At 51.8% G+C, this 14740-nt stretch overlaps 1 protein-coding gene across 1 annotated transcript in view; it reads right to left on the reverse strand.

The window, feature by feature from the left end:
* The window catches only part of LOC144732096 (alcohol dehydrogenase class-3-like), a 17821-nt gene extending 4629 nt beyond the window's left edge, over positions 1–13192 (reverse strand). The window contains exons 1-8 of the mRNA XM_078613364.1: positions 13031–13192; positions 9415–9516; positions 7860–8001; positions 6854–6941; positions 6207–6426; positions 4760–5020; positions 3805–3940; positions 2528–2666 (exon numbers count right to left, since the gene is read on the reverse strand). Coding sequence (XP_078469490.1) covers positions 2528–2666; positions 3805–3940; positions 4760–5020; positions 6207–6426; positions 6854–6941; positions 7860–8001; positions 9415–9516; positions 13031–13051 — 1109 coding nt within the window. The 5' untranslated portion in view covers positions 13052–13192. The remainder of the gene's footprint in view (positions 1–2527; positions 2667–3804; positions 3941–4759; positions 5021–6206; positions 6427–6853; positions 6942–7859; positions 8002–9414; positions 9517–13030) is intronic.
* Between the last annotated feature and the right edge of the window lie 1548 nt (positions 13193–14740).

Consider the following 14740-nt stretch of genomic DNA (forward strand, 5'->3'; position numbering starts at 1 on the left):
CTATTGCACTGGCGTACAAAATAACCTACTCTTGATGATTACCGTATTCGCCGGATTATAAGATGCTCTGGGGGAAGTCAGACGCGCCCAGAACGTGTGCCTGGTGGGAATGGCACCGGTCGTAAAGACGTACTGGACCCAGCCGTAGCTCTTTCATTCCGTCAGTCTGACAAGCGACGGGAATCGAACAACTGCGCACTCGGCGGCGGCTGTGCTCTTTTCACCACCCGACCACCACCGATGGCTTACCCTCCTCCCCCCGGGTGCCAGTTGAATCGGAACGTTGTCGCTCGGCAGTGTCTGCCTCTACGAGTGAAAAAGCAACCAAAACAACGCTCTTACCTTGACAGGTGCCATCGCTGTGCGTTAAGAGGGGGCCCAAAAATTCACGAGAAATTATGGCGGAGAAACGAACGTGAGCTACGAGCCTAATAAAAACAATCTCAACCCAGAATAACGTGAAAAGATGATCTCATCTAGACCTTGTTCGTATCCGTCTTTGTTAACATCTGTCGCACTTCGCTGCATCTCAAGCTGCCTCCAATATTACAACACCTCTGTCCCACGTCTAGATCTCGCTCTCTCGTCATATCGCTGGGAGTTTATAAGCGCGCTGGGGCGGGTCGCAAATAATCCTTGCTCAAGGCTCCCATGGGGCCGGCCACCACCACTGGATACCTACCCAAGAGCTGGGATATGTCCCACGAGAATTAGAACTTTTGAAGAAAACCACTGCTGCTCAATCTGTACAATCCTCGATTTTGATAAAAAAAAATATAGAAACATTAATGCCTTCCAACCAAATTGAAAAGCGATAATGAATTTGCCGTGTCCCGTATGTCTGTAACGATTTTTGCAAGATAAATCTCCCGACACGATTGGAACTTTCGCGTGAAGTTCTGTTGCCGTTTGGGGCTTGGATGTTCAAAATGAGGGCCCAGGTTGATCAAGGAGTGATTTGCGAACCTTCCCCAGGCAGAGAGAGCTCTGTGCAAGCTCCTATTGTTTCATTGCAGCGTGTGCACACGGGTGCGAGAGCTAATGTTATCGCTGGTTAAAAAACACTGAAGGACAAGCACGTGTTGGAAAGCGTTACAAAATCCATGCATATTCACGAGTTGTGTTCCTTGTTATTTTGATATTGAGATGTTCAATATCCGTTTGGGCTTGTAATTTATATTTATACGGTTGCCTTGCGCCAGCGTCTTGAGACGCTCATGCGTCTGGATGCTTTATAAATTCAAGTGATTATCCAGCAGATGGATTGACGAAAGGCTCTTAACTACTGCTGCTGCTACCACGACCGTCGTACGCAGTTATGGGAGTGGACCTTGCAGTGACGTCACTTGAGGGCCATTCATCGAAACATTTGAAAGTATTTCTCAACCATGAGATTTCAAAAGCACGTCAAAACACACGGAGCCCAGGTGCATACATCTACAAGAGAAGGGGGGGGATTAATCGATCCTCATGGCGGTACCCCGGGGTACTAAATGATACAAAATGGCCGAGGCAATTAAAACTTTTTTTCTGAGACACTTTTTCCCAGGGGTGTACTTAACTCCGCGACTGGGGTACCAATCAATCCGAAATCAGTTGCACTCCGCGATGTCGAAACACAGCGAGGACGATTGCGCTAAAGCCCTGAACGCTCGTATGCACCATAGTGCATCGTGTACAGCTCATCGAGACGAGTCGATTGCCGCATCGCAGGCCATCAACGGACTAAAAATTACTGCATCACGGACATTATTCGAGAGCCGGCTTGCCGCCATGAGGTTCATTTGTTGCGTTGCGTTTTGCCGCTGAGGTTTGGCTTCGGTCGTAACTGCTTCGGGGTCTCTGACCGCGTGCAAAGCCATGGTTTCATCAACTGCCCCCCGCCTCGCTCGTGTCGTACAATTAAAGCTCAATGAGGCCTCTGCTGCCTTCGCCAAAATTCAATCAATCCTCATGCTTTTTTCCCCCGCGAATGATTCCGCGCGTAAAACATCGGTGGCGCTCGGGAGACGAAGGAGGGCGGGCACGCTGCCGGCCATGCCAGCCGCACGTGCGCTGTGCCAGCTTAGTGGGTACTTGCTGACAGCACTTGCCCTGACAGTCTACACAGCTATACAGGGGAATGCCCGCATGTTTGTGTGTGTGTTAAGCATGCCTACGTACGTGTCTACATGCTTGTTTGTGCGTCTGTCTGTTAGGAGCGGAAGCGAAGCGGTTAGCGCGCTGCCCGACAAAACCAGGCAATCCGAGCTCGATTCCCGCTCACGGCCAACACCAGTGACGATTATCTGAACGGGTCCTGGGCCTCCCCTAGGTCGACTCAGCCTCAAATAAGTTACCACTAGGGAGACAGGCGGCCGGGCGTGGTGTTGGCCACCTACCCCTTCATGCGCCGTGCCGGCCTTCACAGGTGCTCGCTAACGGCACTTGCCCCAACAGTCTGTTAAATGCTACACGGGGGATCTTTGTGTCTGCGAGTACGCGAGCCTCCGCTCCCTGCTGCCGTCATGGACTGCCGCCCGCTCACCTCTTGCCCTCGTGCATCAGGTCAAACGCCTGGTTGATCTCGGCGAGGGGCAGCGTGTGGGTCACAAACTCGTCCACCTTCAACTTCTTGGCGAGGTAGTCATCCACCAGGCGCGGCACGCTCTCCACGCTCTTCCACCCTGGCGTTGCGCGCACGCGGTCACACGCACGAGACCCGTCACATGTACGCTGCCACCAACGTCGCTCCGGGTGCTATTCACAGATTAACAAACACGGTTCCCCCCCCCCTCCCCCACCGCCGTTTGTCCGGAACAGTCCCGGTGGCGTCAGAGAGGCTGTGGGTGAGCGATATCAGAATCAGACCTGGTTCTTATCCTCTACTTTAGAACATTTGATTTGATAATTGGTTTTTTACCCTTCTATCTGGCAACAAAACTGACACCTTTTTTACAAGGAGTCATGTTCGCATAGACCGCAATACCTGCAGTCATAATACAAACAAAAGACATAACTCTGATAATGTGCACTGTCTCGGGTGTGGACCAATCAACTTCAAGGACAGTGCACATTATCAGAGTTATGTCTTTTGTTTGTATTATGACTGCAGGTATTGCGGTCTATGCGAACATGACTCCTTGTAAAAATGTGTCAGTTTTGTTGCCAGATAGAAGGGTAAAAAAACAATTATCATATTTTTACTGGCAAATGAGGTTCCCATAGTGTAAACATTTGATTTACGAACTTTTAGAGATACGAACGAACATGGTCCGTATGCCCAGTTGCCTGTTCGGACCGAGAGTCGTAAGTTCAACTCTCGCGCAATAGTTGGCGGTTGTGGCATCTACATCTGCAAAATGTGAAGAACCAGTGGCATCTACATCTGCAGAACGTGAAGAACCAGGTGGTATCTACATCGACAGAATATGAAGAACCAGTTGCATCTACAGCTGCAGAACATGAAGAACCAGTGACATCTACATCTACAGAGCATGAAGAACCAGTTGGTATCTACATCGACAGAACATGAAGAACCAGTGGCATCTACATCGACAGAACATGAAGAACCAGTGGCATCTACATCGACAGAACATGAAGAATCAGTGGCATCTACATCTACAGAATATGAAGAACCAGTTGGTATCTATATCTGCAGAACATGAAGAACCAGTGGCATCTACATCTGCAGAACATGAAGAACCAGTGGCATCTACATCTGCAGAACATGAAGAACCAGTGGCATCTGCATCTACAGAATATGAAGAAGCAGTGGCATCTACATCTGTAGAGCATGAAGACCCAGTGGCATCTCCAACGTACCCCCAAAGGCGGTGCCCTTCCAGGTGCGCCCCAGGACGAGCATGAAGGGCTTCGTCGCGACCTCCTGGCCGGCTGCAGCCACCCCGATGATGACGCTGACGCCCCAGCCCTTGTGGGTCGCCTCCAGTGCCGAGCGCTTGTGACGGCAAGGGTTTACGCGGCGAAAACGTCAGACTTGCAGGGCATCGATGTTACGTTACCACGCCCACGGCAATCGTTCTGTGGTACGAATAAAAACTGCCGGCAAAGCTTAAGTCGTTGCCGCCGTTAAGAATCTGTAGTTTAAATTACTTTTTTGCGGTCTCATTTGAATTGTTTCTCTTTTTTTTTATATCTCGTACACACCGGCAACTATAACTTGGCATGTAATGATTCTTTACCTGCCCCAGCGATTCGATGGAGATGAGCAATTAAATTCGAAAATCAATTTGTCTCGGGTTTGCAGTCTCGTTTTTTTTCTTTCATATAGCGAGGGCGCTTAAATGCTTCGGCAACTCAAAAGTACCTTACGCCAAAAATCCCATCTCATCCATTCCAATGCTCTGCTGCAGTATAGCCACGTGTGGGGGGGTGGGGGCACACACGATGCCCCCAACAGGGGAGGGGGGAGATTCTGCCAGTTGGTATTTTTGTCACAACCAAATGAGTATTTGAGTGAACACCCCCCCCCCCCCCCCGCTCGATGCACGCGATCAAAACGGAGCCCCCATTCACACAGACCGGCGCTGCTCTCGTCGCCCGAGTCGCTAATGTCCACATTTAGTCGGGGGACCAGCGCGTCAACTCGAGCGGCCGTGCGCGGTTATGGTGTCTGTGACACCCTCCGCCCCCCTCCCCCGCCCCCCCCGCCCCCCCTCCCCCGCCCCCCCCCTCCCCCGCCCCCCCCTCCCCCGCCCCCCCGCCCCCCCTCCCCCGCCCCCCCCGCCCCCCCTCCCCCGCCCCCCCGCCGACGCACCATGGTGCCGACGTTGCCGATGCACTCGAAGGAGTAGTCGACGCCACCGTCGGTCATCTCCGCGAGCACCTGCTCCACCGGCTTCGCGTGGTCCTTGGGGTTGAGGAACTCGGTCGCCCCGAACGTGCGCGCCGTCTCGAACTTGCCCGGGTTGATGTCGACCCCGATGATGCGGCTGGCGCCCGCCGCCTGGCACCCCATGATGGCGGCGAGGCCGACGGCGCCCAGGCCGAAAACGGCGCACGTGGAGCCGGGCTCCACCTGGCCGGGCGGCGCCACGCGGGTGAGCGGCGGGGGTCAAGTGGCAACGGCGGTCCACACGCGCGCGGCTCAGTCGCTCCGTCGAAACGTCGAGTGGCCGAGGTGGTGGCCGAGGTGGTGTCCGAGGTGGTGGCCGAGGTGGTGGCCGAGGTGGTGGCCGAGGTGGTGGCCGAGGTGGTGGCCGGGGTGGCTCAGAGGCTCAGGGCACTCAACTGGCACCGCTCCTTCAAACCCGGGACATCTCGGCGATGCCTGCCCAGCGCTCGTACCGCTGTGGCAACCACCCACCCTCCTAGTTCTACCATTTGAAACCTCTTCCATTCTCAAGAAAAACTTACGTAGGCTCCTACGAGGTCATGCGGCAGGGGCTTGTGGCCCAGTTTGGCACCAGCTATTATAGAGTTGCGTTCACGTCGCTGCGGTTCTTTGCGGCGAGCACAACGTCTTTAAAAACGACGGCGCTGTAAGCCTCTCTTGAATAAAATTAACGCGAACCGCTCGCGCGTTCCGAGGTTCAGCGGTGAACGGGGCACCCACCCTGCAAACGTATTCATCACGGGACACCGAGCACGGCTCTCACAATACTTCGGCATCACCGACACAGCCACCGCTGCGCACTGGAACCCTTCTGTGACCTCTGCCCACTCCGCCCACTCCTCTGCCGACTCGTCGCCTCGACGCACTCCGCCTACTCTGGACCGCAACAATCGTCTTCAGCTTGCGCAATTTACCCCCCCCCCCCCTCGCGGCAGCATAACAAAAGACTGCTTAATCTTAGCTTCCTTATCTACTTCCGCCCCCGGCATCACAAAGCTTCAGTTTGAACTCCGTACGTTGCACCCACCCCGTTCCTCACATCGCCCACACACTCACCCTGGCCCCTCCCCTCCCTCCATCCCCCGCGACTATATAATTCCTCGTCACAGCCATCTCTTAGACACACTTCAGCGGTTGTGCTTTCTCTACGTTGTCCCCACCTGAAGAAGGATTTTTTACCTACGTGACTTTACCGAAAAAAACACAATCGCCTGGCTCATCAAACCGCCTCGACGTAAACAAAAATCACGGCCCGCCGCTCCGCTCCTCCACACCAACGCGTGCCGTAACGCAGTTAAGACGAAGACCGTTGGCGGAGCCGACGCATTTTTCCGAACTCCCCCACCGTCACCACCCCCCCCCCCCCCACCTTGGCGGTGTTGAGGGCGGCGCCGTATCCCGTGGCGACGCCGCACCCCAGCAGGCAGACGCGGTCGAGCGGCGCGGCCGGCGACACCTTGGCCACGGACACGTCGGCCACCACGGTGAACTCGGAGAACGTGCTCGTGCCCATGAAGTGGAATAGGCGCTGGCCCCGACAGGAGAAGCGTGACGTTCCGTCTGGCATCAGTCCCTGGCCCTGCGTTACCCTGACCGACCGACCGGTGGGGAAGCCCGAGGCCGGAGAAGCCGGATCGACAGGCGGGTGCGCCGAGTTACGAGGGCAGGGCGATCGAAGCCATCAGGAGAAGACTCGCGACAAAAAAACCTCTCAACTCTGCGCCTGTTGGGGTTAGCATTGTCCGCGTCCGTGTTACGGTTGCTCAGGATTTTCCATTGCACTCTCGGCGAATGCCGAGAGTGCAATGGAAAATCCGTCGAGTATTCGAGCACGTTACACGGGCGAATTAGGTACGCTCTTATCAAGACGGCTTTATTTGGAACGTAGCACCGTGGTAACTTGGCACCGTGCCACCCTGGCGTGTGATACTTGGGCACATCGCCCAAGAGATGAAGCAATACTGTATATTGCATTAATAAACACTGGGCAAGCAAGCGAACGGGCTCAGCACAAACCTGATTTTCTGGCAGAGGTTCGTCTTGGGGCTCAGGCAGAATTTGCACTCCCCACACTGCGGGATGTAGAGAGGAATCACAGCATCGCCTGCAACACACGGACACAGGCAGCGGTAACACCCAGGGCACGTTCTCATCGCTGGATCGAAGTACCGTGACCTCCCGAATATCCGGGGTCACGGTGGGGGGAGGGAGTTTTGGCTGGGATTAAAAGAAACAAATGTAAATCAGCATACACATCACGATGATTGCTTACCTTCATAAACAAACGAGCGCTTAATAGGTAGGGTGTGTCGTCTGTATTTCGTTGTTCAAGCAATCGGTTTCGCGGCCAATGACTTTGCAGCGATCACGCACGAGTCACTGGCAAGTGAGGAGCAGATGACAATAATTAACCTGTCGAATGAGAATAATTAACCCGTCCTACAAGTAGTAAAGATAGCCTATTTATATTCGATGCCGGAGCAGTAGGTGCGCCCCAACTATTGAAGGACGGAGCAGAAGAAAGTGCAACAGCAACGTTTTCAGTTCTCCAATGAAATAGGAGGCAGTGAGCCCCACAGGGCTGAGTGAGCCAACGTACGTACATACGCACGGACAGACAGACAGATGTACTAAAGTACGGATGTACGTACGGCAGAGGTCGCAAATGGGTCTTGATTCCTTACCCGTACCCGTACCCGGCCACACCAGGGTCGCAAATGGGTACCCGTACCCGTACCCGGCCGGGTACGGGTACCCGTTCCCTACCCATACCCGTACCCTACCCGAAATGAGTGAAAAACGGTGACTCACCAGTGACTCACGGCCTACCCGTACCCGGCCGCACCAGGGTCGCACACGTGTACCCGTACCCGTACCCGGCCGGGTACGGGTAGCTGGGTATCGGGTAGGGTACGGGTATCGGGTACCCGATTGCGACCTCTGACGTACGGTCGGACGTACGGACAGACAAACGGATCTGCAGACGTAAGTCCGTGCGTACGTCTGTGCACGCGCGTCTCACCGGGCTTCACGCGCGTGACGCCCTCGCCAACGCTCTCCACGATGCCGCCGCCCTCATGCCCCAGCACCACGGGGAAGACGCCCTCCGGGTCCAGGCCGCCCAGCGTGTACGCGTCCGTGTGGCACACGCCCGTCGCCACGATCTGCAACACACACCCAAAAATAAAGATCCCTCCCCACCACCACCACCACCGTGTAGGCTACGCAGGCTGTCGGGGCGAGTGCTGTTAGCGAGGAGCGCCGATGAAGGCCAGTATGGCACACGAGGGGGTGGGTGGCCAGCACCACGTCCGGCCGCCTTAGTCTTCCCAGTGGCGATGTTTTTACACACCGCACCAGGTACTAATTTGAGGCTGAGTCGACCTAGGGGAGGTCCGTGACCGGTTCAGATAATCGTTACTGGTGTTGGGCGTGAGCGGGAATCGAACCCGAGCCGCCGGGTTCATAGTGCAGCGTGCTAACCACTGCAAAGACAAAGATCGCCCGTATAGCCTTAACAGACTGTAGGGGCAAGTGCTGTTAGCGAGCACTTATAAAGGCCGGCACAGTATACGAGGGGGTGGGTGTCCAACACCACGTCCGGCCGCCTTTGTCTCCCTATTGGCGATGTTTGCACATCGCACCAGGTACTCATTTGAGGCTGAGCCGACCTAGGGGAGGCCCAGGACCGGTTTAGATAATCGTCACTGGTGTTAGACGTGAGCGGGAATCGAACCCGAGTCGCTAGGTTCGTAGCGCAGCGCGCCAACCGCATAGATGACAAAGATTCCCCGTATAGTCTTAACAGACATCCTGCCAACTTTCAAGCTTTATCCACAAAGTACAAAATAATTTGCCAATTTAGCTGTTTGGATTTGTCTCATCATAAGCACAGACTCATCTGTATTTCTACCAAATGTCTGTTACTCTAGCCCTTCGATAAAAATCATTCTAATTTACATCAGTCACTCAGAACTCGCACGTGTATCAGAGGTTGCAATCGGGTACCCGATACCCGTACCCTACCCGAAACCCGGCTACCCGTACCCGGCCGGGTACGTGTACAGGTACCCGTTTGCGACCCTGGTGCGGCCGGGTACGGGTAGGCCGTGAGTCACTGGTGAGTCACCGTTTGTCACTCATTTCCCAACGTCTTGTCTCTTCTCACAATTCAAGTTCCTAGAATCAACCCACCCGCGCCTGCAACATGGCTTCATCCCAGAGGTCGCACTCGGGTACCCGTACCCTACCCGATACCCGGCCGGGTACGGGTAGCCGGGTATCGGGTAGGGTACGGGTACCCGTTTGCGACCTTGGTGCGGCCGGGTACGGGTAAGGAATCAAAACCCGTTTGCGACCTCCGACGTGTATGAAGGAACTCAGTCGCGAGGCCTCAATGTCTCTGACCCATGCATAACCGGGTTCACAACCCACCTTGATTCAGAGTCGAGACCTTCAATCGCGGGTGGCGAAAAAACACAGACGTGAGCCCAGGATCTCAGCGGAGCCGGCTCCGCGTCCCTAACCCTGCCCCACCGCGCACCGCACAGCGTGCGGAGGTGCCAACCTCGCCCCACCTTGATGCGGACTTCATGGGCGCGCGGTGGTTCAACCTCCACCTGCTCGATGACGAGCGGCTTCTTGGGCTCCCACGCCACAGCGGCGCGGCACGTGATCACCTGCAGAGACACAGAGGGGGGGGGGGGCGGGTTAACGGCGTTAACGAGCGAACCCATCGTCAGAAGTAACCCCAACTGGAGGGGCTGCAACGGTGCATCGACCAGGTATGGCCCACTGAGCTATATAGCTTTTTATCAGAAGCGACCTGGCCACAAATGATAGCCCAACGAATTGGCTTATCGTGTGGAAATTTATAGCAGCCAAATACTCCAAAACGCGTGATGTCGATTCTAAACGTAGGTGGCGAAACAGGAGGACACGGATAAAAATCCACGCGAACACGGGGAAAACACGCAAGCTCCAAATATACAGCAGGCGTCAGGGGTCGGGATCGAACCCATGTTCTCCTGTACACCACCCGTTGATGCTGCTAATCCTGCATAATGCACGGGCATAAGTAGTACTAATCACATACCTGCATTTCCCATAAATATGCTAAATTCCTCTTGATATGCAAATTCCTTTGTCAAGGCGCTCTTCCCCCTCCAACCCAGCTTAAATATACGCTGCCAAGCCTGGTGGTGTTCATTCAGACGCTGTCTTTCTGATAGACCTGTTCTTCACCTGAGGACGGCTGCTTGCGTTGTGGCCGAAACGTCGTGAGAATTATTTTATTACGTTTTATTTTTATTATTTTATTATTTCCATTCTACGTGACTTTACCGAAAGAACCAAGAAGATGAATCCCTGCAGTCACAAAGCTTTGAATCGAAACAGGCGAGGTAGTTAACATCTCGCCACCGCGGCGCCGGATTCAAACCCAGGCTCCGAGCAGCGCAGGCTTGGCAGTTAGTCAGTCGAATCCACCCTGTGTAAAGCTTCAACAGAATTCAGTGAGTGATCACCACAGAGGTGCAGTCTGCACGGTGGGTGAGAGGGCACAGACTTCCAGTGTTTGTGTCAGAGTGACGCTGCAAATTGAAACTGCGAGCCGCAATGCTTTCGGACTTTTTCTTCTTGTGACCCAATGGTTGCAAATTCCATTCAGGCAAGGAGGGCTCTCTGTTCCAGTTAACATGCAAACGCGGAGTGGACTTTGTTGGTTGTTGTGAGGCTGACATGGGAATTCGTAGTTCGACTCGGCACGGGCGGGGCAGGTTAGAACTCATCTAACCTGCAATGAAGTTCAATGATTGATTTAAAAAACGGCGTATTACTCATTAACCATGTATACGGTCGTTTATATTTCTGCAATAACAGGTCCCTGCGGGGTGGGCTGGTAGGAACGAACAAATGAATGGCTATAATAAAATGAAATGGCGGGGGTACGATACTAAGGGAGAGTTTGAGGCCTAGTTCTAGGCTTTAGGCCTAGCTGTAGGCTTTAGGCCGCTGTGAGTTAATTTTGAATTTAAATGTTTTAATTAAAAACTATCTCAGGGAATTATAAGGGAATGTTACACTTGTTTAGCCAGGAAAGCCTCACTGAGTCTAAAGGTTTTTGTAGGGTCCTGCCAAGTGTTTGCAGTAGGGGGCGATGTTACTACACCTAATCGGACATCGGACGGACGGACGATATAATCTATTGTAGGCTGGTTCACTTCGTTCCTACCAGTATAATTGCCTATTGGCTTAAGGACGTGCAATTGGCAGTGCCGCGGAACACAAACTGTACACAAATATTCAGAGGTTTTACCCTTTCTGGCAATAAAACATGCTGGAAGCTGTCAACCCGTACCGTTTACCCAAAATATTCCACAAAAAGCACCGTACACCAACGCTGTGTGCGAAAATCCCAGTGGGATGCAAGTCAAACAACAACAACAACCACAAGACAACTTAGATTAAGGCCATCAGTCTAACTCTGTACGACAACAAACAAACATGGCCAAACCAAAAAACTTTTCGAAAATCACCAAAATAAAGCAATGAAAGCAATGAAACAATGTAACAGTGATCATAGGAACAGCAGAGTAGCAAGCCAAAGTTCTGAAAACGACTTTGTATTTGAGCCAGGGGCGGTTTCTTCATTAGGGCGATTGGGCGACGCACCACCAATGTCATTCAACCACAGAGTCACGCTAGCCGTCACTGTGCCTCTGGATATAGTCCAATCAGCGTCATGCTACGTTCTGTGGAGTACCGCCTCTTTTTGGGCGATTTCCCTCCGGCTGAGAATCGCCCCGAGTGGTCCCATAGACTTACATTCAAAGATGTTTTTTTTCGAATGGGGGGCGCTGCAATGCATTCTCTATGGCTTCCGGGAGGGCTCGCACTAACGTGCTTACGTCATCATACGTAAGCACGTTTCATCCAACAATATGATTTGTCGCCACCTAGTGGAATCTTTAATAAAAGAAACATGAGTGGATTGTATTAATAGTAAGTATAGAAACAAACAAGATGTATTGTAAGAGTCACTTTATTTTTCATTAATATTAAAGAAGTGAAGTTGCCTTTACATGCTTAAGCTGTTAATTTATCCTTTGCATGGGTGGACCTTATCCTTATTAATCATCCAGACATTTGCCCCCCCTGAGAGATTTTGCAGGAGCCGCCACTGATTTGAGCAGGCAGGGCCCACAAAAGCCACACCACAGCAATGCTGTATCACAGATGATAGCTCAACGAAGCTAAGATTTAAAACGCAGTCGCCAAAAGCGGTGTTCTCGATTCTAAACGTGGAGTTGGGAAAAAAACCAAACCCCGTAACGGAGCAAGCAACAGCAGCGGCACAAACAACAGCATTGCTACAGCCACAACATCAGCAGCGGTAACAGGAGCAGCAGTGACAGAGAAGCAACAGCAGCAACAACAACAACAGCAGCATTAGCAACAAGATAAGCAAAATGAATCAACAGCAGCAGCAGAAGCAATAGTAACAGTGGAGCAAACAACAGCAGCAGCATAAACTACAACAGCAGCAGCATAAACTACAGCAACAGCAGCATAAACTACAACAGCAGCAGCATAAACTACAGCAACAGCAGCATAAACTACAACAGCAGCAGCATAAACTACAGCAACAGCAGCATAAACTACAACAGCAGCAGCATAAACTACAACAGCAGCAACATAAACTACAACAGCAGCAGCAACATAAACTACAGCAACAACAACAGCAGCAGCATAAACTACAACAACATCAGCATCAACTACAGCAACAACAACAGCAGCAGCATAAACTACAGCAACATCAACAGCAGCATAAACTACTACTACAGCAGCAGCATAAACTACAGCAACAACATTAACAGCAGCATAAACTACAACAAAATCAGCAGCATAAACTACAGCAACAGCAGCAGCATAAACTACAACAACATCAGCATCAACAACAGCAGCAACATAAACTACAGCAACAACATCAACAGCAGCATAAACTACTACTACAACATCAGCATCAACAACAGCAGCAACATAAACTACAGCAACAACATCAACAGCAGCATAAACTACTACTACAGCAGCAGCATAAACTACAGCAACAACAGCAGCAGCATAAACTACAACAGCAGCAGTAGGAGTAGCGGCCTAAATCGACAGCAGCTAGTGGTGAAAGGCTGTCCATACTTTCCCAGCAGTATCGGCCATCGCTTGAGTGAGTGGAGGAGGCGGCAGGGACAGTCCGGCAGTGATGGTGGTGGTCGTGGTGGTGATTATGTGGTGATGATGATGTTCGTGATGATGGTGGTGGTGGTGATGATGGTGGTGTTCGTCACTGAACCCGGTTGGCTGCGACGAGAAACGCCTCCCCACTACACAAAGACAAAGTTCCCCGCCCCGTGTAGCCCTCTACAGGCTGTTGGGGCAAGTGCTGTTGGGGAGAGACCGCCGGCTTGACAACGCACGTGGTGGGGATGGGTGGGGGTGGGTGGGCCAGCTAACCACGCCCGGCCGCCTTTGTCTTCCCCCCTCCCCCCAGCGGCGATTATTGTACACGCCGCACCAGGTGCTCACATTGGAACGTAAAAGTAATATTTAATATTTTTTAAAACACGCTTTAATGAAATGTACCGTGCGAGTAATGGAAGAATTCCAGGAAGTGGCCCCGAAAGTTGCTATAACGTAAAAGGGCCAAACGTGAGTAGAGCGTGGACAATTAGACCCAAGCCGAAACATAACAAATAAAAAAGAATGTTTAAATTTTTTTTTAAATATATTTTTTAATGATAGAATATAGTATTGTCATCAGTATGACATAAGTATAATAATGATAAAAACAACGGCAATCATTGCCAAGTCATCAATTCCCAAGGAAGAGCGATACCTGATCAAACCAAGGGCATCACAACCACCAAAACTTTATGGGCTACCAAAAATTCACAAACCTGATGTCCCATTAAGACCCATAGTTAGTACAATAGGCTCTGCCACGTACAAATTAGCACAATACGTAAGGGGCCGTCCATAAATGACGTCACGCGATTTTGGACGATTTTTGCCCCCCCCCTCAAATATGACGTCACAAAGCTCTGCCCCTCCCCCCAAAACCATATTTCCATTTTGAAAATAAAACATGCTTCAAATGGCTTTAAACTATTGTCATTGTAGTGCGTATTTAATGTGGCGCTGCACTCTGATGTTGTAGGAGAAAGCATTTATTTAAAAGACTATTTAATTAAGTAGAACATGTTAATATTTATTTAAAGTTACGCATTTTGATGTGACGTCACATTTCTCAAACCCCCCCCCTCGTCACACATTGTCACAAATGTCTGACCCCCACCCCCCTAGGTGCGTGACGTCATATATGGACGGCCCCTAACTAAACAAATACAGCCCTACATCGGTAAGACCTCTTCGTTCATCAAAAACTCTGAACATCTCGTAAATATAATTAACGATATTAAGCTTATTCCTAATGGGTCAACGAGTCAATTAAATTACTCGACTTTTCAAATCGCAGCCTTTTTTGCGATTTGCTAATCCCATTGTTTCAATTTCGATTTGAAATCGATTAATCTTTCAGCCCTGGTGTGGGTGGCCAACACCACGCCCGGCCGCCTTTGTCTCCCTAGTGGCGATATTTACACATCGCAGCAGATACTCATTTGAGGCTGAGTCGACCTAGGGCAGGCCCAGGACCGGCTCAGATAATCGTCACAGGGTGTTGGCCGTGAGTGGGAGAATCGAACCCGGGTAGTTGGCCAGGTTCGTAGTGCGCTAACCGCTGCACCACCGCTCCTATTGACGTCAATGCTGGGGCGATTGCGTGAGACTGCGGTGCCCTCTAGTGGCTGCCGTGTGAATGTCTGAAACCTTCCCCTCTCCGTCCCCCCA

The sequence above is a fragment of the Lampetra planeri genome, chromosome 41, assembly GCF_965212315.1.
Source record: "Lampetra planeri chromosome 41, kcLamPlan1.2.h2, whole genome shotgun sequence".
NCBI classification, from domain to species: Eukaryota; Metazoa; Chordata; class Hyperoartia; order Petromyzontiformes; family Petromyzontidae; genus Lampetra; species Lampetra planeri.